Source organism: Megascapheus bottae, chromosome 4 (assembly GCF_031878675.1).
Source record: "Megascapheus bottae isolate mThoBot1 chromosome 4, mThoBot2.hap1, whole genome shotgun sequence".
Lineage (NCBI taxonomy): Eukaryota > Metazoa > Chordata > Mammalia > Rodentia > Geomyidae > Megascapheus > Megascapheus bottae.
This window is the reverse complement of record NC_143512.1, coordinates 7,937,537-7,960,564: the sequence shown is the minus strand read 5'-3', so window position 1 is coordinate 7,960,564 and position 23,028 is coordinate 7,937,537. Positions and strand designations below refer to the sequence as shown.

Sequence of the window (23,028 nt, the reverse complement as noted above, 5' to 3'; positions counted from 1 at the left end):
CTTTGCCTTTTTGCTGGTCAATTAAAGAGAAGACTCTCACAGCCTTTCTTACCAGGACTGGATTTAAATCTTGATCTTCAGATCTCAGCTTCCTGAGATCACGCTTCCATGCGTGAGCTACTGCACCCTACTTGTCGATTTTAAACTTTATTTTTTTGCAAGTTGATACCTTTCTTCCCTTCTGGGCCTCAGTTTCTTATCCAAAATGGTGATTAATAAGCTAACTTTACTACGGATTAAATTTGCTGATACTTACAAAGCACTCAAAACTGCCTGGTAAGTAACTAAGTTCTGAATCAACATTAGCTGTCCTGTTATTTTTTTAGAGCAGGTTTTCCCAGAGAGAGAAGAGTAGACCAGGAGATGACTGGGGCAGGGCAGGGCAGGGCTAAAACGAAGAGTCAGGCAGGGCCTGTAATTGCCCTGCATTGTCTTCGCTATCTTCCTGTGGCTCTGGCGTGCCACTTGCTCAGGCTATAAAATAGTCTGTTCCACCTCACTCTACCCACAACCCACAGGGAAATTATTATGGTCACGACTCTGGAGTTTTTAGCTGTGTCAAGCCCTTTGGTGGCAGCCATGCTTGCTACCGCTGCCACCTGCCCTAAGAGACTTACCAGTTCTGCTTGCTATCTTTTCTGTCTGTGTAGGTCAACACTTACCATTCTGTGCCAGCCTCCCCAGGACACGCGACAGCCATGGTCAGCATGCCCAGCTCCCAGCAACACCTCTCAGCTAACCTGTGAGTAAAAATCCCACCCCATCCCCCAAGCTGGGTGCTACCACAAAGAGGTCATCTTTACCAGCTTCCTGCCACCGAACCACCCCACTCCTGGATCATCCCATTTAGAGGGAAAAAGGCCTCCCCATCCCCCAAATTCTTTTACTACTTCCAAAGGAAATCATGCCAAACACATACACAAATTAGAAAAAACGATGGCATCTTTGCTCATTGTTTTACAAAAGCAGAAAGAAACTGCCAGGTCATAAACCACAAGCAGGGTGCAAGATGGAGCGTGGCACAAGCTCTGTTGTCTTTCTTCAGATGCCGAATGTTAGATCACAACCACTTGTTGCTTGTTGTAAAACAAATACAGCACTGGGGACAGAAAACAAACTTGAATATGAACACACACTCCTAAACCTCTATAAAAAAAAAAAAACCTCTGCAGTCCTGAAGACCTGGAAGGACTTGCTAATATCTAGCCTGTGGCCATATCTTGATGACCCCTGCATCTAAAAAGGCATAGCAAATCTTTTAATGCCTTGGTCACTTAGTTATGGCTCCTTAGCCTCACTATATCCTATCATCCTTACTCTCAAGTCATACCTCGACAGTACCCAATTGATTCCTGTGTGGTTTATAGAATTTCCTATCTCTACTGGAATGTCTACTCCTGTTCATCTCATCATGTATCCGGTGAACAAACACACTGTATGCCAAGAAATCAAAATTGGCTTCTGTCTCCTAATTCCTAACATATTTTCAGCTAGCTCCTCCAGCCAATCCTGGGTTTCAAACATGTCCTCATTCTCAGTCCCAGGAGTGGATCCAAGAGGCTTCTGTGCACATCACTCATGTCTCCAAGGGTTGCTGGTGGTAACTATTTTCTTGGGAGGAATACCAAAGCACCCTGATCATCACAACTCGCAGGATGAGATACCCTCCTTTCTGCTAGTAATTTCTAGCTACCAAGCCCATCCTCCATCTGAAGCCAGTTCAAGTGCCTGTGTGATGCTCTCTGGAGGAGTGGGGAGGTAAGGAGAGTGAAATCTGCTCCCTCCGGCACCATTTCAGCTAGGCTGTTCCAATTGTATCTGCCCTACATATCCAAGTTGCAGCGTGTGTGTGTGTGTGTGTGTGTGTGTGTGTGTGTGTGTGTGTGTGTGTGTGTGTGTGGTGCTTCTGAGCACTATCCCTAAGTTTTTATTGCTCAAGCCTAGCACTCTTTGCTCAAAGCTAGCCCCAGCTCCATTGTCAGCTTCTTATTTATTTATTTATTGGTAATTAATTGGAGATAAGAGTCTCTTAGGCTTTCCTGCTCAGGCTGGACCATCAGGTTTCAGCCTCCTGGCCTCCTGAGTAGCTAAGATTACAGGTGAGAGTCACTGGCACCCAGTTCCATGTGTGCTGATGGATCTGAGAGTCTGTCTCCCGCTGCCACTCACTAGTCTGTGCCCAACACAGACACAGTCACCCTCCTCCCTCACCAGTTCCCTGAGTCTCCAGGTTTGTAGCCCTGCACTCATACTCAGTGCCCAGCCCTGGTAAACTGGACCTGCAGAAGGGAGAAGGCATCAGGTTTGGGGGGAAGAACCAGGATGGCTGGCAGCAGGGCATCTCGCCTTGACTGGTCTAGTCGGCATCTTCCCCAAGCAGCTATGTCATTCCCATCTTCAAGTGCATCCCCTCCAATCTCAGGCACTGGGCAGGAGTTCAGATCTTCCTCCTACCAGAGACCCTCTCTGGGCTGAGTGGATAGAGGACTCAGTGCTTCCCAAGGGATAGACCAGGAGATGGCTTTGACATTCACAGCCCCCTATTTTCTGGGCCAGCACTCTTGCTTAGCTTTTTCCACTCAGTGCTGGGGATCTATTACTTGAGCCCTATTACTTGAACCTCTGGTTCTGCATTTTAAATCTTTATATATAAAAAGTACATAGTAAAAAAAAAAGTATCTTTGTTATAGCTCTTAGAGTTGACAAGCATTTTCACCTCATTCTACTTTCTACTCATTGGCCAAGCCTCAGAATCTACACTATAGATATTTCTATATATTACGTATTTATATGTTCTTATTTATATAGTATGCATATTATGTATTTTACCTAGTGTATAGATGAGGGTACTGAAATGCAAAACTAAGTAACTCATGGAGAACTTGATTGTATCAATCCTGGGATTCCCACAGCACATCTTCCCCCCCCCCATACTCGATCTAGTGGAATGATGAGAAAATGTGGTCAAATGACCTCTCCAGTGGTCTGTCAGAGAACCTTACTGGAAGACAAGGCAAGACCATTAGGCAGAGATTCCATGAACTCAGACCTTTGCCTATCCATACCCCAGATCAAACACCAGCTAGACTGCAGAAACGCCACCCAACCAAACTCTTCTCTCCTGAAGTTCCTGTTCATTGCAGTAACTCACAGTTTGTCCTGCCACCTCAAACTAGCCATAAATCTACACGGACCCTAAAGCTACTCACAACTCATCTCTCCTCTACCCCCCCCCCACACACACAGTCCAGGCAAAACCAGGAGGCAGTGAGACACCATACATCAAACTCTGTCTTTATGACATAGAAGAGAGTCACAACTTCAAGGAAAATGACAGGATGTGTGGTCAGAGCTAACATCACTTATCTAGTATGGGAAACCTTCATCTAGGTGGGGCAGTGGCCTGAGGAGGGCAGCAAGGATGGTAAGAAAAAGCTGAGGGCAGCAGACAGAAATGGACAGAAAAACCTCAGCTGGTTTAGGAGACCGAGATGGAGGGATCTTAATAAACCGTAAGGCACAAGGAGGCCGTTTAACTGTAGAAGAAGGCACTGAAATAGACCAAAGGATATACTTACATTTTCTGAGCCATTGATTTTTCCAGCCAGGCTGGCTGGTGAGTTAGAGGATTTCCATGTTAGGAAGAATACGGGCAAAATCTGTCCTTATAGACCCAGAGTAATATAAAAACATTTCTCAACGAAATAGAAGATAGGATTGAAGATCATAGTTATCTGTTTCCATGGAAGTTTCTTTGGATTTGTTTTTTAGGAAAGCTTAAGAATGTCAATAAGCCAAGTGCTGGTGGATCTTACCTGTAATCCTAGCTACTGAGAGCTGAGCATTGTAGTTCGAAGCCAGCCCAGGCAGAAAAATCCATGACATGCTTATCTCCTGCTGTTCATCAAAAAGCTAAAAGTAGAGCTGTAGCTCCAGTGGTAGAGCACTAGCCTTGAGGGGGGAAATTTTCAGTAACTTATACTTTATTTTCTTACTTTACAAATACTTACAGAGGCTAAATGTGTGAGAGGTAACTTTCCAGGAACTGAGGAAATATCAGTCAACAAAATGCAGAAAATGCCTGCCCACAGAAGCTTATAGTCAAGTGGGGAAGATAAAATAAATAGGTAACAAGTAAGTAATATATGCAGTGTGTTAATAAGATCTAAGAAGAAAAATCAGGAATGAGGGATAGAATTTGTGGGGGAGGGCTACAATTTTAGACTGAGTAAGGATTGCCATGCTGAAAGTTAAGAATCAAGACAATGAGAAGACGGTTCCGGTGGATCTTTGAGAAAAGTATATTCCAGGCCAAAGGAACAGCAAATACAAAGGCCTGGTGGCTAGGAATTTGCCTAACATGAAGGCAAATGAGCACGAGATTAGCGGTAGCCAAGTCAAGGTGGTAAAGTGGGGCCAGGTCATCTAGAATATTTTAGGTCACAATGAGGAATTTAGTTTTAACTCTTACTGTAGAGTTTTGAGCAGAAGAGTGATGGGATCTAACTAGTATTTAACCATAGTCTTTGAGATGGAAGCAGAAAACTAGTGGAGAGGATGAGGAGCGGTGACAGTGAAGTGAATCAGGATAATTACCACCAGAGAGATCATTAAATGCTTAGAGTTTAGGAAAAATCCTGGAGTTAGAAATAGGCAGGATTTCTAAGAGAGCAAATAGCAGATGTGAAGGAATGGAGGACTTCAGGTTGAGTCCAGGCTCTTTACTCAGGTTGAGAGTGGCTTACAATCTGTTATCCTAGCTACATAGAAGGCTGAGATCTGAGGAATGTGATTTGAAGCCAGCCCAAGCAGAAAAGTGTATGAGACTCTTGTCTCCAATTAACTAGCAAAAGTCTTAAGTGGAAGGTGGCTCGAGTGGTGGAGTTGGCCAGCTTTGAGTGAAAAGGCCAAGGGAGAATGTGAGGCCCTAACTTCAAGCCTCGGTACAGGCATGTGTGTACACATGAGTAAGGTAGAGTTTCCTTTCCCTGGGAAGGCAACGATGCAAAGTATAGATGAGCAAGTTTTGAGGCCTAGGGGAAGCAGAAGGTTAGTCCACAGTAGGTGGAATCTGAGATGTTGATTAGTTATCTAGGTAAAAATGTTGGTAAGCAGTTGAGTGTGCTAGTCTAACATTTGAAAGAGAGTTGCGTAGTGAGATAGCATTTCAAGCCCTAACATTAGATGAGATCATTGTGGTAGAATAATCTAAAATCATTCTAAAATCTTTAAAGAGGGAAGGGATAGAACAGAGGGTAAATAATCACTGCAACGAATTAAGGGGGCAGGTGCAAAGCTGGGAAGGGTTGGAGAGGATGGGGAATGATCTCATAACTGTGGCAAGGAGATGACTATTCTAAGTGTTTGTTCCCTGAGATAGAACATGTACTGTCCACAGCCCAACCCATGGCCTGGGTTCATACTTTAGACTTTAGCCCAAAATATTCATTATGCCGTCAAGAACCATGAGAGTAAGAGTTATTCATATATACTGAATATACATATATATCATATATCTCAGTGTACTCCAGTGTGATATCAATATATATTATATAGCATAGAATATACACATATATATATATATACACATACACACAAGCTCTAGTTCTGAATAATATGGGGCTTAAACTCAGGCTTGGATACTACAGATATAGATATTATAAATATACAATACTATCTATATTATTTTATAACAATATTTTATTATATTACATATATACACAATTTATATTATAGTGTGTGTGTGTGTGTGTGGCACTATCTCAGCCACTTTTTGCTCAAGGCTAGCACTCTACCACTTGAGCCACAGTGCCACTTCCAGTTTTTCAGTGGTTAATTGGAGATGATTCTCACAGGGACTTTTCTTCCCAGTCTGGCTTCAAATTGTGATGCTCAGATCTCAGCCTCCTGAATATCTTGGATTACCATAGCGTGTGCCGCTGGTACGTGGTTTAATCATATATTTTATCATGAAAATGAAGGCATTTCTGAACAGGCAGACACTGAGGACTTCCCTGGGAAAATCATAACATATAGTTACCCCAACCAGAATGCATGTGGAATTCCATCCGTGGTTTACAATTCTCCTGCTTTAGTGATCCCTTCGGGATCATGGCCTGGGGCTGGCATGAGAGCCTTCTCTTGATGATGGTGGCATATCAGACAGAAGAAAGAATATCAGAATCACAACCACTGGCCCATCTCTTCCTCTCAGCTCACAGAAATCTGAACACAGCCAGGCAAGGTAGCTCATGCCTAATCTTAGCTACTCAGGAGGCTGAGATCTGAGGATCGGAAAGCCAGCCCTGGCACTAAAGTCCAGGAGACTCTTAACTCCAATTAACCACTGGAAAACCAAGAAGTGGGGCTGTGGCTCAAGGATTAGGGCAGTAGCCTTGATCTGAAGAGCTCAGAGACAGTGCCTGGGCTCAGAGTTCAAGCCCCACTGCCGAAAGAAAGAAAGAAAGAAAGAAAGAAAGAAAGAAAGAAAGAAAGAAAGAAAGAAAGAAAGAAAGAAAGAAAGAAAGAAAGAAAGAAAGAAAGAAAGAAAGAGAAGAAGAGAGACAGAAAGAAGACAGAAAAAAGAAAGAAAGAAAGAAAGAAAGAAAGAAAGAAAGAAAGAAAGAAAGAAAGAAAGAAAGCGGAACACAGGCATTTCTGAAGAGATTACTAAGGTTGATGCACAGTTTTCCTTACAAAGAAGCAATACTCCCAGGAAAAAGTCCCTGACAGGAACTAACTGGAGGTTATTAGATGACAGAGGATTGCAGAGTTCGGTGTGTCTTTCCCTTCTGAGACAAAGGAAGTTTCATCTCCACTAATCTTGGTCACAATGACAGGTGCTCAGCTTGTCTCTCTGGGTGCAGCTATCCCTCATTCTAATCACCCTTTCCACCGTGGGAAGTTTCCTTCTCCCACTTCTCAGGGCTGACAAATATTGTCCTTTGTGTGAGAAACTAGTAGGCTGGGCTACATGTCCAGGGCTCCTCTCAGCTCTTTGACAGCTTTTGTTTCCCATCCCTTGAGTTTGTTTTCTATTAGGAGTGATGGTTCTGTACTTTGCCTGTGGTACACAGTGCAGTTCTCAGCCAAGGTTTAAAATGTGGGGACTCCTGATCATTGAAACCTTCACTTTTATTAGAATCATCCTATAATGGACTGAACCAGTCAGGGTTTGAGGATTAACTACGAACAGGAAATGACCAAAATGCAAAATGCCAGGGTTTAAATTTAAGATACAACAAGTGAGCTTTTTTTTTTTTTTAGCCAGTCCTAGGTCTTGAACTCTTGAGCCTAGGCACTGTCCCTGAGCTTCTTTTTGCTCAAGGCTACCACTCTACCATTTGAGCCACAGACACACTTTCAGCCTTTTCTGATCACGGACCTCAAACCGTATCCTCAGATCTCAGACTCCTGAGTAGCTAGGATTACAGGTATGTGCCACTGACACCCAGCTATAAGTAAGCATCTGTAAGTATCAAACATGCTTGATTCAGACAAGATAGTGACAATAACCCTTCCAGCTTTTGTTGACAACAATTAAATATCTACCATCATGAAATCCTAAAGAATATCTCTGGGCTCAAGGGACACACAGGAACAGGCAAGCTCTCACCTGCCAGCCATCCAAATGCTTTCTGGTGTTCGGTTTGAATCTCCCCCTTTTTCTTCTCAGTCCACCTCATAGCCAGAGCCCTGGCTTAACCAGGCTGTGTTCCTACTGGGAACTCTGAAAGATGAGCAAGGACAGGATGCAGGAAGCTTGAAGGTCATTCATGGTGACAGCTCGACTAGCAGCATCCGCCTGGCAATTCCAGTGCAGAACCCTCTGCTGGGCCCTCTGCTGCCTCCTTGGATCCTGTTTCCAAGTCCTTTCCTTCCCATCCTGTCCGCCCCCCCCCCATCAATTCCCTTTTTCCCAATTAGCCAGGATAGCTCTCCTTCATGCAGCCTTCCTGGGCACACACACCAGCCTGCTGCCTTGTAGGTGGAGGAAAGCAAGGAGGGTATCCACTCCATGGCCTTAAACTCTACACAGATTCTACAAAGGTGGTCAAAGTCAAACTTTCTCCTTACCAGGAGGCTGTTGCCATGGTGAGCCCAGCAGAGTCATTATTTCTAATGCCCCTTCTGTATAGCAGAAAAGTTATTTAAGAGCTAATGTCTCACACCAAGAAGAGGACACAAGGACCTGCTCAGTGGAGCAAATCAAAAGCAACATCCACTTCTCCCACATAAACCCACAATGTCTTTCTGTTTCCTCTGGGAAAACCCAGAATCATAACATCTTCAGGTCTAGGGTTTCATGGGGACTAATTAAGTAACATGTTAGCAAAATGCTTTGATGTTGGAAGAAAGTACTAGGTAAGTGCTAAGCTTTTTCCCAAAAATCCTAGTCACAGTGTTGAATGGGACACTTAGGAGTTAGGAGTTCCTGGAATCTGGCCCAGTGCTGAGCTCAGCAAAATGAGGTAATACTTTGGTCCATAAACAATCATTCAATGAAGAGACGGTGAGATAAGGCTTGCTTGGTTCTAATTATCTGTTATGTTCTTGCTGCAGCTGTTATTGCTGAAAATAATTTTGAAGCCAAACTTTCCTCTTCATCATCTTTCTCCTCCTCCTTTTCCTCCTTCCTCCTCTTCTCCTCCTCCTTCTCTTCTCCTCCTCCTCCTTCTTTTCTCCTCCTCTTTCTTCCCCCTCCTCCTTCTCCTATCTTCTCCTCCTCTTCCTCCTCCTTCTCTTCCTCCTCCTCTTCCTTCTCCTTTTTGTGCCGGGCTTGAACCTAGAGGCTAGGACCTATCCCTTAGCTTTTTCATTCAAGTCTAGTGCTCTACCACTTGAGCTCTGCCACAGCTCCACTGAACAACTTTTACTATTTAAATGGAGATAAATCTCATAGATTTGTCTGCCCAGGCTGGATTCAAATTGTGCTCTTCAGATCTCAGCCTCCTGAATAGCCAGGATGCCAGGCATGAGCCAATGGCCCCAGCATCTAGTCTTTCTTCTAGTTAATGTATTTTGCAGTACCCAGAGAAGGGGCTTGGGATTCCATGCAGGGCTTTCCTCTCCACTACCTCAGCTGTATCTCCAGAAAACAATGTGGTTTCTCACTGGTGGACAGCTCTACATCTCTTCCCTGACCCCTACCAGCACAGGGACTAGAACAGGCTGGGCACTGTAGCAGGCATGCTCTCAGTCCATGCATTCATTTAGAAAGAAATTGACTGCAAAAAAAAAAATGGTTTTTCTGATAGCATTGGCCACAATTAACCAATTACCTTCCTCTAACACTTGCTCACTGCTAAACTACTTTTGAATAAAATGGAAGTTATTAATCACTTTTTAATAAGCAGAAGGAAAAATGAGGGGAACCAAGAGGACAGCTCTGTGCTAGAGCCTTGCTGACATTCCTTACTCCCAGAGAAGTTAGCAGAGGCCTACTTCACCAACACAGCGGTTATGGATTACTTGGGAGAAGAGGTGGTGTTGGAGTTGAATTGGTAGAAGGAAAAGAAAGGCACGGACTGTGAACCACAGCTAATGCAGCTCAGGAAATTGCGGGCTAGCGACAATGGCCAGGAGACTTGTTTTATCACACGTTAATGCTATTCTTAAGACTCTTATGTCAACAACAACAACAACAACAAAAACCAGATGCAGTGTGGCTCACGTGGTACAGTACCAGCCTTGAGTAGAAAAAAAAAAACTAAACAATAGTGTGAAGTCCTAAGTTCAAGTTCTAGTACCAACACACACACACACACACACACACACACACACACACACACACAAACTGTTCTTGAAATCGCAGTGAAGGCTCAAGAATGAGGGCCCTGTGAAGGCCTGTGTAGAACCCACAAGCCACCAGCTTCCCAAGTTCATTTTCTTCAGGGAGAATAAAATGATGTTCCTTCTAGCAATAAACAATACTCTAGCCAGGAGGTGGTATAACTCAGTGAGTGGTAAGGGCAGAGGACCAGCTTAGAAATGATGTGGGCAAATCATTGTTAGCTTCTGTAATTGTTTTAGTTTATAAAATTGGGACACTGGTAATATTACTCAGAAAGCTCTCATATAGAACATATATTAATAATATGAACAAAGCACTTGGCCAGCACCTGGCACACAGTTGGCTCTCCATTTTTGTTAGCCTAAATAACTGACACGGGTGCTGAAAGAATCATGATAGCCATTGAGCAGGCATGTAATAGTCATCACCTGCTATAAAACAAGCCACATCAATCTCCCTTTCAAGAGTTCGGAATCTAATAGGAAGGCCAGCGAGTCAATAAAAGAGTTTACTATGAAGTAAAATGAAGACGTGTAAGATTTTATGCTCTGAAGGGATGTAGGGAGAGGAGTGAGAAGAGCCACAGTGAAAGATAAAGTTCAGCCGGGATGAGTGTGGATCTTGCCTTTGGTGTGAATGCACTCGTGCACACACACACACACACACACACACACACACACACACACACACACAGTGGGAGGTGGCGCCCACTTCCCTGCAGTTGACAATCAGTGTGAATGTCAGGCAGGAGGTGAGGATGGCCGTCTTTGATACATGGTTTGGAGCTGATTTTTTCTTTTTAACTAGGACTCTCAACTGAACACTTTTTGGTTTTCTCTCCATTTCTTTCTCTTCCAAAAACATACATGCAACAATCAGAAAGACCTCTAGTTTTCCAGACTCCCGGAGGCCTGGTCTCTACACCACATGGACATTATCCACCTCCTCTGTGTCTTCACAAGGCAGCTTTTCAGAAGGTGATCCCCGCCAAAGCCGTTCTTTTAAATCCGTCTTTGTACCTACCGCGGTAGTCAACCCTGTGAAGAACACAGCCAGCCCTGGAACGTTAGGACAAGGGTCTCTTCGGAAGGGGCGGAGCAGCATGAGAAAGAGTAAGTGGTGGCAGAGAGGTACGTGCCTAGCGCTAAGTGATGGGGAAAGGTGAGTGACACGTCGGGCTTTTCACCACAACTGAGTCTTACCCTTAAGATGGCACTCTGCAAAGTGAATCCCAAGTGTACTGGGTTGCTTTACTGGCTGAAGCCAGACCTACTGAAGGGCACAATAGCTCTGGTGGGAAGAAAGCAACCTGAGTGCCAACATAGAAGGGCAACACAGCTAAGAAGGGGTTTTGCTAAAGAGAAACCATGCCATTGGCTCTGTGCTTCTCCAAGGACTATCAGGATCTTGTTTCCTATGTGATGCCTGCCTGAACCTATGACAATCCGTACAGAACTGTCACTTCTATCCCTTTCGTTATTTACTTCTTTATTATTCTTCAGTAGTTGTACATAGGGGTTTCAATTCAACATGTCCATTTATTAGCACAACGCATCTCAAATAATGGTGTTGTTTCCTGTGTCTACCAATCTCACCCCTCACGTCAATCTACCCAGTTCCATTCTCACATATATGCATTGAGTAGTATGCAGGCATCTGCCTTTCCTCTCTCTCCATTCAACTACCCACCTTCCCTTGATCTGGGAAAAAGTACATTAAGTGAAATAAGTCTGACTCAAGGGAAAAAGGGTACATGTTGTCTCCCATGTGTAGATTGAAATTACAAAAGTATATATAAATTTATACAAGGCAATATGCAGATATGCACTGATATATACAGGGGAGGTTTCCAATGGTATAGCTCATTGATCAAGTAACTCATAGTTTTGATCTTTTAATATGTTGAACTCCTATGTAATGTTTCACTTTGGGAAATTCTAGGAAGGGTTCAAAATCCTTTTCTAAAAAAATCAAGGTGTTCTTCATCTGTTACAAATTAAGTGTGGTGAATATGATTTCTTTTCTGTTCCCTGATTTAAACTGGGCTCTGCAGTTTAAACAAAGGATTGTTCTTGTGATCTGAACAAATGACTAGCCTGGAAAATTCCTCTGCAAAACTAGAAAGCCAATATCCTATGTCATGTCTTTACCTGACGGCTTCCTCAGACCTCACACACCAGTGAAATGGCTGTGGCTATTTCACTCACCCAACTCACTCACCCCTGCCTTCGCCTCCCATTCCTTCTTCCACCCTGCCTCTCAACATACCCCAGATAAGTAACCTGTAGCCACTCTGCACAAGCCACTCACCTCTTCAGTCTTCAGTTTCCAGGAGCCTAAGGACATGCCTGCCTGTGTTGCTTTGACATCCCAAGTCCTGAAGGCTTTTCCTTTCCCTCCTTTCCCAAGGTGAGACTAGTCAAGCTATCCATCTCCCCAAAGCAGAGAGAAATGACAGGAGAGTTGACTATATACAGCTCACGGGGCTGTCAGTGTCACAACAAATGTCTAAATAGAAAGGTCAGGCTTGTGTGAATGTGTCTGGCTTGCTTTGCTGCAACTGCGAATGCTGACTGTGGTTAGTGAGGGTTCTGTTTTTCATGTTCAGATCAGGCTGAAGAGCCACAGGGAGGCTGCACAGGCCCTCTGAGCTAGATACAGACCACTGTGATCCAAACATGCATCCAGGGACTGTCAGGAAAGATGAGCATCTCCAGCTGGGACCTTACCCTACAGCTCTGGAAACGCTGGGGGAGTCTATTCAGAAATGGCCCACACTGCTTCTTAGGGATATCTCTCACTTGCCTCCAGAAGGTAGTGAACCCTCAATTCTTTAGGCCATCTACAAGACATATGTTAAAGGAATGAGGATCATTTGAAATTCTTTAGAGAATTTCAAGGGAAGGAATGGAATCTTTTCACTGAGGGAAGACTGTCAATTTTTTTTTTAAAAAAAAAAAAAGGAAAAAACAAGGTGCTGAGAAATTGGCAAAACCAAACTCTTGGACTTTTTGCTAGCCTTTTTTTTTTTTTTACCAGAAATGATAGCTAACAAATACATGACACGCTGGGTACACTGAGTGCTCAGAAGATGTAATCTGCCCTTTGGTGGACTGTTTTAATCTCCAGCTTGCCAATGAGGAGCTGAGTCTCAGGTAGCTAATAGGATTTGTGCCAGATTCTCTGGCAGGATGTCATGACACTTGGCAAAGCACATTCACATTTTACCAAACTGGTGTAAGAGGTCTCCAAATTTACCTCTGTGTGGGGGCTCTGCTTAGCACACACATGAACTGTTATTGCCAGTCACCTTTCCCCCTGCAACACACCCCCAAGGACTGTCCCCACCACCCCATGTCTAAAGCTTCTAGAACTTTCTACAGGAAATAGCTGCTTGGAGTCCCTCTCCTCTCCTTTTCTCTTCCTCATATTCTTTTCAGTTGCCTGTTTCTTCATCCCTTGTCTCTGTCTTCCTCTTTTGTTAATATTATTGAACCCTTTGATTAGATAGAACCTTACATTAATTACATCCTGTGATTTTTTTTTATTATCCTTATGTGGTTGTACAAAGGGGTTTCAACACAACATATCAATTTGTGGATACAATGCATCATTCTCCCCCATCATTCGAACCCCAGCCATCTCTCTGTCTCCTGCTCTCTCTTTTTGGTCTCCTTGTCTCCAACTTTTGTCTCACTGTGAAGCTACATTTGTGCCTCCCTCTCCTCCTTAAAGGGCTTGAGGGAAAGAGTAGGTGTGTGTGTGTGTGTGTGTGTGTGTGTGTGTGTGTGTGTGTGTGTGTGTGTGATGTGTGATAAGTCAAATGGAAGTCATAAACCATCTGACACCACACACACACACACACACACACACACACACACACACCCCAAGGTCACCTTTGAAAGACCCAGGGAGAATGGGAACCCAGTCAAATTAGGAAAGCCCTTAGCTCTTCTGGGATATGGGGACATAGCAGCTCACCTGCTGCCCTGTGGCTAATCCCTGTCCTATCCCCCCAGATGGCTCGCTGCAGAGACCCATGCAGTCCGGGATCCCCACCCTCGTGGTGGGGTCCCTCCGGCGCAGCCCCTCTGTGCTGGTCCGACCTCCACAGTTCCAATTCTACCCACCGCAGGGGGCCTCCACGCCCCCCTCAGCAATGCTGTTGGCCATGGGACCCAAGCCCCCCGCCACGGGGGAGCCTGCGCACACTTGCATCGGCAAAGGCTGTGACAGCAGGATCCACTCGGCAGCCGGTTCCCTCATCCTGGAAGGCAAAGAAATCCCCATCAGGAATGAGCCTCTACACAAACCACCCGCATCCGCCCCACCATCAATCCTGGTGAAGCCAGAAAATTCAAGAAATGGCACTGAAAAGGTAAGAGTAACTCTGTGCACGCGCGCGCGCGCGCGCGCGCACACACACACACACACACACACACACACACACACGAGCTCCTGAGATTTTAGCATTGGTGCACAAAGACTCAAAACGGCAGTTTTGGAAGAATCCCCACACTCAACCACTCTGACCCTCACACCTCCCACACCTTCCTCCTTTAGGTGCCCAGGTGTGGAACACAGGCTTCTTTTGAGGCCCAGAGGTGCCCTGGAAAAGACAGCAAAACAAAACTTGACTTTGGTATCAGACAGATCTTGATTTGAATTCTAGAACTTGGCTTGGGTGGTTTTGTTCAAAACACTTCACCCTTCTAGAACTCTTTTTTTTTTCCCCCTCTCCTAATATATAAAATGGAGGTAAGAATCCACAAGACTTGATGCATAATTATTCATCAGATAAAAGAGGTGATTGAGATATAAGGGGATTTAAGTGACATAAGCATGACCCAGAATGGTAATTCCTTATTATGACCTCTAAGTTAGAGATCAGATCTGTTCATTTCTAGTCCAGAGCTTCTTACATTGGAAGACACGAGGGGGGTTGTTTTGGGGGGATACTGGTCCTGAGCCTTGAACTCTGGGTCTGGACGCTGTCCCTAAGCAACTTTTGCTCAAGGCCAGCACTCTACCACTTGAGCCATAGCACCACAGCACCACAGCACCATTCCAGATTTTTCTGTGATTAATTGGAGATAAAAGTCTCATAGTCTTTCCTGCCCAGGCTGGTTTTGAACCACAATCCACAGATCTCAGCCTCCTGAGTAGCTAGGATGGCAGGCGTGAGCCACCAGCACCCAGTGACATGGGTTTTTATAACATCCTGAAGCAAGAGGGATGATAGAATCAGATTGGTAATGTGAAGGAAAGCAAGCGATACTCTTGCTGTGTTTTAGTTGCTAAATTCAGCAACATCACTACCACCATCACCCCACACGACCATCCCACATCCCTCTCCCCTCAAAATGGAAAGGGAGTATAGGTTCCTCTTCTTTGTTAAGCATTTTCTCAATACTAATAACCTGGCATCTACTGTACTAAGTACTTCACATGTCCTGGCTCATTTAATTCTGACAACCACCCTCTGAAGTAGGCATTACTTTTAATCTTCATTTATGAGGGACATGATTTTTGCCAGAATCTTGAGACATAGATCAGGGCAGTCTCAAATTCATAATCTTCCCATCTCGGCTTCCTAAGTGCTTAAATTACAGCTGTGTGCCATTAAAAAGCATGGGGAGTTAAAGAACACTTCCCCATATACGTAAGAGCCTGGCATAGAATCTGATATAAAAACTGATGCTCTCAAGGACGTACTCTAAGCTTACAGGGAAAGGGATTTGACACAAGTTAGCGCTGACTAATATAAAAGTTGGAAGTTCTAATTCTGCCTGATGGTATTGAAAAAATTTACAGTTTTCTTGTACCTCATTATCTAATAACTCAAATTATTATATAAAACCTTTAGACCATATTTTGTAACCCCTCAGAACCTTGGTAGCTTAAGAATCAAAAAGTAAGAAATTGGGGCCGGGAGTTTGGCCTAGTGGTAGAGTGCTTGCCTAGCATGCATGATGACCCAGGTTTGATTCCTTGGTACCCCATATACATAGAAAAAGGCAGAAGTGGTGCTGTGACGCAAGCGACAGAGCACTAACCTTAAGAAAAGCCCAGGGACAGTGCCCCTCAGTCCAAGCCCCAGGACTGGCAAAAAAAAAGAAAAAGAAAAGAAAAATGAAATTTGGGTTCTCAATTGGAAACACAAGGATTAAATTTCATGGGAAAAAAAAGAAGGAAGGAAAGAAAGAAAGAGAGAGAGAGAGAGAAAAAAAAGAGAAAGAATTCCCAGGCAATACCACAGAACACTTCATTATTAAGTCGTAAGACATGGATTGGCCAGAACCTATACTTTAATTACCAGGCATATAAATTACAGGCTAGGCAAATGAAAGGAAGGAGGATAAAATGGGGCTTCAAGCACATTGGGAACTACCAGTCTCAAGGAGGAATTGTGTGAGCCAGGTGCTGCCATCATGGGCATAGGTGTTTCAGTGAGACAAGGTCTTCTGTGTAATGCAGGCTACCTTTGACCTTTCTATCTAACCCTCACTAGCCTTAAAGCCTTAAACTTTTGTCCTACCAGAGTGCTGGTATAACAGGAATGCAGAACTCTGACTAATCCTTTATCTTGGAATTTCTAAAGAGACATATGAAATCCTGGGCTTTTTAAATGCAGTCTCCCAGTCTAAATGTATAGAGAAATAAACTCGTCAAAAATCCCTTGCTACTCTGGAGACTGAGATATGAGAACTGAAATTTGAAACCAGTCTGGGGGAAAAAAAAAAGTCAATGAGACTTTTATATCCAATTAATCAGGGAAAAAAATCTGAGAATGGATATGTGGCTCAAGTGGTAGAATGCCAGCCTTGAATGAAAAAGCTAGTAGAGACTGCATTGGCCCCAAGGTCAAAACCTAGCACCCCACACACATACACCCAAAAACAAAAAGATTTTGAGCCAGCAGGTTTCCAGGAAGCAAGCTACACATTGACTTAGAAGATCATTATGGAAATCTGTTAAGGAACTCTTGGGGAGAAGCTACAGGAAGAGCTAGGCCTTGAAAGAGATTTTAAGGAAGGCAGAGGGGAAATGGAGAAGGCACACTTGTATTTTCTAGAAGAGATCATATCCATACTCTTTCACCTTAGGCATTTTTCACGAGCTTTGACTTACCCAGTTTCTCCCAGACAATTTCTAATTGGTCTTCAGTTCAGGCCCTCTAGGGAACCTCTTCTGACTTCCCCTTCCCAGCTGGAATAAATGTGCTTCCACATCCTCAGCATCTAAGACTTGCCCCCATCATAGTTCTTGTTTTCGTTTTTCTCTTGACCATGATGGTTCTCTTCATACTTGGATTCTTGCTAACAGCTAAGAGGACATACAGACATGTGCAGAATGGCTGCCACACACGTGAAGCCTATTGAGTTTGGGGATACATTTAGACAAAACAACACAAACCCAGACCCTGAAGTCTATGCCTCACCCATATTTCTTTGCTCTCCTTTCTCTTGCAGCAAGTTAAAACCGTGAGATTTCAGAATTACAGCCCTCCTCCCACCAAACGCTATACCTCCCATCCTGCCTCTGGAAAGCACGAACAGCCAGTCACCCACAAAGGGTCCCAGCCTGAAGCAAACTCAGAGATGACCATCCTATTTGCCCACAGAAGCGGCTGCCATTCAGGACAGCATACAGAGCACCAAAGGAAGTCAGCCTTTGGCAAGACCACGACCTCTGTGTCTGCAGCTTCAGTCCCACAGACAGTGTTTCCCAGCAAATGAATCTAAGGGTGGCTTTTCTTAGACCCCCTAAAGAGAGGCGAATTGCATTTAAATACAGTCTGCCTCCACTGAAGACATTCTACCATCCTTGGGGACTCCAGCATGGATTATTGTTCCGCCTGTGTGGGAAGGTGGGATTAGAAATCCCCGCACATAGGCCTGAGTGTGGAAGAGCTGCATGTCTGCCCTCTAGCATAGAGGGTGTCGCCTCTCTTCCTCAGTGTTCTGTGTAAGATAGAGTCTGTGGTATCCAAAAGGAGATTTAGCCAACATGAGAATACGTCAGGATCATTGGCATTTTTTTTCTCCTCTTATCATCATCACCTTAGAACAACTTCCTCCATCTTCTGAAACACATACACTAGCTACTAGTAACTGCCATATTTTTTCCCTATGGCAGAATCATGATTCTGACTGCAAAAGAAGAATTGGGGGTAGGGGGCAGGAGTTATGAGATAAATGTTTTGAACATTTTGAAAACCCTCTAAAACAAAAAAAGATAGCTTCCCGGGTTTGTTCCATACAAAAAGATCAGAGAGAAAGCTATTACCAAATACCAAAAAAATGATCATACTCTAAGCTCTCACTCTGTTTTATACCTAGAATTATATTCAATAGTCTGGAGTGATAGATTGGGTTGTGCTTCATAAAACAGACAATTAACCCATTCTACTCCCTTAAACAAAAGTTGTTTTTGTTTTAAAGTTTTCAAAATAAGGGGTTAAGATATATATTCTGTTTATAACATTCTTGCTTTCCTGGCTTCTTGTCTTTGAGAACTAAATGGCTCCCTCATAGAACAACAGTGCAAATAATGACACTGTGCCAGGCCAAGTCTAGGGATCCGGCATTTCTTAAAGCAAAACTGTCATCAAAGACTCTGGGCCAAGAAGGTTGGGAAAGAAAAGCGTGGAGAAAGAGAAAGGAAGTGAAAAATGTGGAAGAGAGAAGGATGAAGGGATAAAAGTAAGACAGGCAAATATATCAGGAAAAGACATAGGCAGGAAACTACCTTTATATTAAGGACAGATGGGAAGGACAATGTGCAATGGAGAAAGGACAAACCCAGGTGATCCCATAAACAGGGGATTGACATGAATGGGACCAGCCAGGCAATGCCTTGTCAACAGGTAAGGAGGCAACCCAGGGAACGAGGCCACTCTGTAAGACAGCCCATTAATTCTCATTAAACTTAATTATTGTGACTTAACATTCATTGCCTGCCCATTGATATGGACACTTTGATGAGTAAATGCCATTTGCTAAGATCGAGTACCATTGTAAAAAAGGCAGATCTACATAGACCTCTCCCATCAACAGTTTGTGAAGGTCTGGAGATTGCAGGCATGTGTCCTTTGCCCACCCACACACTTGGCAAATACATGATCCATAGACTTTTCCAACCCTTCAGAGTATGAAACAAAACTATAATCCTGCCAAGAAATATGCTCTGTATATTGGATCTTTGAGGCCAATAGAAGCCTCATGATAGCCTATTCTGATGTTTCTAGATGGAGGAGTGAGATAGTCTCAAGAACAGGGAGACATGGTATGATTTGTCAAAATGGGTACCTCCACCTTGTCTTCTCAGAGAGTTTACTGATGAATTTAGCAATCTATAATCAGAGTAGCAGAGCCATGGTATGATAAACCATCCAAAGATTTACCCTGTCCCTTAGTAGCAATGAATCCAGTGAGCTTCTAACTTTTGTGGCTATCAAGCAGGCTGTTTAGATGTGATAGAGACTTGCCCGTGGGACAGAAGTAAAAATGGAGCATGAGACAGAAGAGTCTTTCATTGGCCTTTTTCTCTACAGCATCATCTGAGAAATAGAAACAACCCAAGGCTTGCCACTCGCCTTCCATCAGACATTTCACCCCTGCCCACCATCAAACACAGCCCCTGCCAACCCAAAGTCCTTTTTTGTAGATGAGCTCTATAAATGCTTTAAAAAATGTTTCCATGTAAAAATTGACTAGTGGCACTTTCAATTCATTCCACCAACCTATTGCTAGCATGTAATTCCTGCAAAAATTTAGTTCAGCTGTAAATGCCCCCATTATAGAACCAAGGAAACAGGGGCCTGATGATTCATCACAGAAAGTAGAAGACCAAGGATGCAAAGTCGAGCTTTCTGATATTAAAGCCCATCTGGAAAATGTGGAATATGAGCCAAATACCCACCTTCCGCTTGGTTACAAACACAAGAGTCTGGCAGGCTCACTGAACATAACGAGTTCAAATCTTCATTTGTTATGTCTGGCCATTTGATGTAGGTTAAACTATTGAATCTCTCAGACCTACATTCTCTTAAATAGAAATGATAGTGCCAACTACTATTGAACTATAGTGAGGATTAACATCATAAAGCAGAGACTTAAACAGTGTTGGGACAGAGAAAATATCAACAAATGCTAGACATGGATTTTTTTTAAGTCCATCAAAATTGCAGGTGAGGACTTCTAAAACATGCATGCCCGTAACTGCTCCTGAAAGGATGAGACTAAGAGGTCAAAACAATGCAAGCCGAGTGCCGAAGTACAAAAGAGACAAAGCATAGGAGAAGCAGTGTCCTAAGTAGGGAATAAGCTTTGACAACTGGGCTTAAATCAGGCAATCAAGCCAAGTAGCACTGCACTTGGGGTAATGTACTCCTTTGTGGAATACTCCAGAGGTCCCTTGTAGGATCCTAGACCCCTCAAGTCTGAAGGAAACTATCCCATCCTGTTAGCGCTCTACCACTCAAACTCAGAGGTCCAAAGAAAGGTGTTCCCTTTTCCCTTGGCCCAAGGGTCAGACCCCAGTACAATGGCAGTACTAGGCAAAAAAAAAAAAAAAAAAGGAAAAAGTGGGCCGGGAGTTTGGCCTAGTGGTACCATGCTTGCCTAGCATGCACGAAGACCCGGGTTTGATTCCTCAGTACCACATGCATAGAAAAAAAGCTGGAAGTGGTGCTGAGGCTCAAGTGGTAGAGCTCTAACCTTGAGAAAGTCCAAGGACAGTGCTCAGGCCCTGAGCTCAAGCCCAGGACTGGCAAAAAAAAAAAAAAAGGAAAAAGTTTTACAAAAGATAGTATTTGAAGGAAGCAAGAAGACAACTAAGATGTGATGGCAGATCACAACTAGCTAAGGTGTCCTTAGCAACACTGACCTCTATGCATTGTCAGCCTCTTAAAGCCACCCTGACCTCCATCCTGACCAGCGCAGGCCTCCACCCCTAGCCACACTGTCCTCCTTCTTGGCCACCCCTGATCTCCACCGTTGGCCAGCACAGATCTCTACCTCTGGCCACCTCTGATCACCATCCTAGCCTTTACTGACCTCTACTCCTGTCCATCCCAAGCTCCCTCCCTAACTCACCTGACCTCCATCTTACCAATCCTGATCTCCATCCTTGAACACACCCATCTTCACCCTTAATTAACCAGGATGTATTTTTCAATATCATTTAATCTCCTTAACACATAGTCTCCCATGCCCCAACACACACAACTCTGTACATTGAATTCAGATGTGAACTTTAGTGTATTTTCTTTTTTCTTGAGACCAAATTCTTACCCTCATAGCACAATTATCCTACCATAAGCCCCTGAAAATTAGAGAAACACTTTAAAGAGACAGAGTGCTTGATAAATATGGAATTCAAGGAAGATGTGGACAGCTTCCTGTATAGTTGACAAGAGCCATATCTGAAGAAATGATCTCATTAAACAGCATCAAGTTCCTTACTTAGAGCTTACCTCCTTCCCCACTGAGTGAGTCCAGACTCACATCCTCTCCCATTCACCCATCTCATAGTGCTTTGGGAGAAGAAGAGTTCAAATTAAGATGCATGACAAACTCAATGCACAGCTTAAAGATTCCCCACAACTCTTGAAAAGTCACAGGATCTGTCTACACAAGGCCCACTTCCCTGAGTCTAATAGCCCTCCAGAGCTGGGTCAGGATCCAGGGGCTTCCATTACAGGGGCATGTACTTGCTATTTGGCCAAGCCCCATATAGCTGTTTCCTTCCCCTTGCCTGAGTTCCCTTAGTAACTATGTTGTAGACGCCTCTCAAATCATCAGTTATCAAATTAGAGCTGAATTCTTGGAAATCAACTGATTGTAGATGTTCTGGCCACCCAGGTGTAGGGAGCCTAACCTGGGACCTATTTGGAGGGAAGAATGAAGTGAAAGGAGAAAGGGCATCTGTGTTTTTCACCAGCTCCCCAAGTAACTCTGAAGCATATAAAATAAGGAGCTCTAATCCATCTTTGTCACCTTGCAGCGCAAAGCTGACATTCAGCTCTGGCATTCAGCAGGAGAGTGGCCAGGCCACCTGAAGTGAGCCTGTGCAGATGCTCTAAGGCCCCCTCCCCTCTCCCTCTCTGCTGGCCCCCAAATCCTCTCCAACATTCTACCACCCAGAAGCCAACAAGCTGTGGCCAGGGACAGCTCAGGTCTCCAGTTATAAAATCCTTCTTCATTTGGACTGTCTACACCATATTAACAGCTGAATATCTTGAGCGTTAGCTTGTGGTAGCAAACAAAACCCAGAAAGGAACGAGGCACCAGTGCCTCACACCTGTAATCTTGAGATCCAAGATCTGAATGAGGATTATGGTTCAAAGTCAGCCCAGGAGAAAAAATCCCCACAAGGGCTGGGAGTTTCCTAGTGGTAGAGAGCTCACCTAGCATACACAAAGACCCAGGTTCGAGTCATCGGTTACCACATACATAGAAAAAGCCAGAAGTGCTGAGGCTCAAGTGGAAGAGCTCTAGCCTTGAGAAAGTCCAAGGACAGGGCTCAGGCCCTGTATTCAAGCCCCAAGACTGGCCAAAAAAGAAAAAAGAAAATAAAGAAATGTACTTGTTAAAAAAAAATCCCCATGAGCCTCTTATCTCCAATTAACCACTCAAAAACTGGAAGTGGTGCTGTAATTCAAATGGTAGAATGCTAGCCTTGAGCAAAGGAGCTTAGGAACAGTGCCCAGGCCCTGAGTTCAAACCCTATGTCTAACAAAAACAAAAACCGAACAAAACAGGTCACTCAGATGCCAAGAGCTCTGTTAGCAAGCTGTACGCCCTTTCCAAACCCATCCTTAGGAAAGAAGCTGACGAAGGAGGAAGGCAATTCCCTCGCTAAGACCTGTATAGGTATAAACAATGCTTTTGTATATATGCTTCAGCATGTATGAAGTCATGAGCAGGTATCCTGGTTCTCATCCTCTCACCCACCTCTAATCACCCAGGCCAGCCATGGCTGTTCATCTCTGGAAATCTCTTCCCAGCTGTTCAGCTGGGCAGCAAAGTCCTCCAAGTCTCCCCTACTGAGACCAAGTGCCTAGTGAACTGGCACCGGTCATTGCTGAAGCCAGGCAGCTGCTTCCATGCATGCTCTTCTTGTTTGTTTCCTGAGAGAAAGGGCTCCAGTTCTCCTTTTGGCTGAGAAAAGACACTATTAGGGTTTCAAGCTCCCTGTCAAGGGACCATGAAAGACAGTCAAGTCACTTG

General features: G+C 44.1%; 1 protein-coding gene across 5 annotated transcripts in view; it reads left to right on the top strand.

Annotated features, from left to right (window-relative positions):
* The window catches only part of Sh3rf2 (SH3 domain containing ring finger 2), a 112,241-nt gene extending 94,622 nt beyond the window's left edge, over positions 1-17,619 (top strand). For 3 of the 5 annotated variants that reach the window (XM_090331294.1, XM_090331291.1, XM_090331292.1), the window contains 4 exons: positions 651-742; positions 10,673-10,923; positions 13,813-14,171; positions 17,266-17,619. In XM_090331294.1, coding sequence (XP_090187420.1) covers positions 651-742; positions 10,673-10,923; positions 13,813-14,171; positions 17,266-17,532 — 969 coding nt within the window. In that variant the 3' untranslated portion in view covers positions 17,533-17,619. The remainder of the gene's footprint in view (positions 1-650; positions 743-10,672; positions 10,924-13,812; positions 14,172-17,265) is intronic. The other 2 variants (XM_090331295.1, XM_090331293.1) reach the window with 1 other exon arrangement.
* The last annotated feature ends 5,409 nt before the right edge of the window (positions 17,620-23,028 follow it).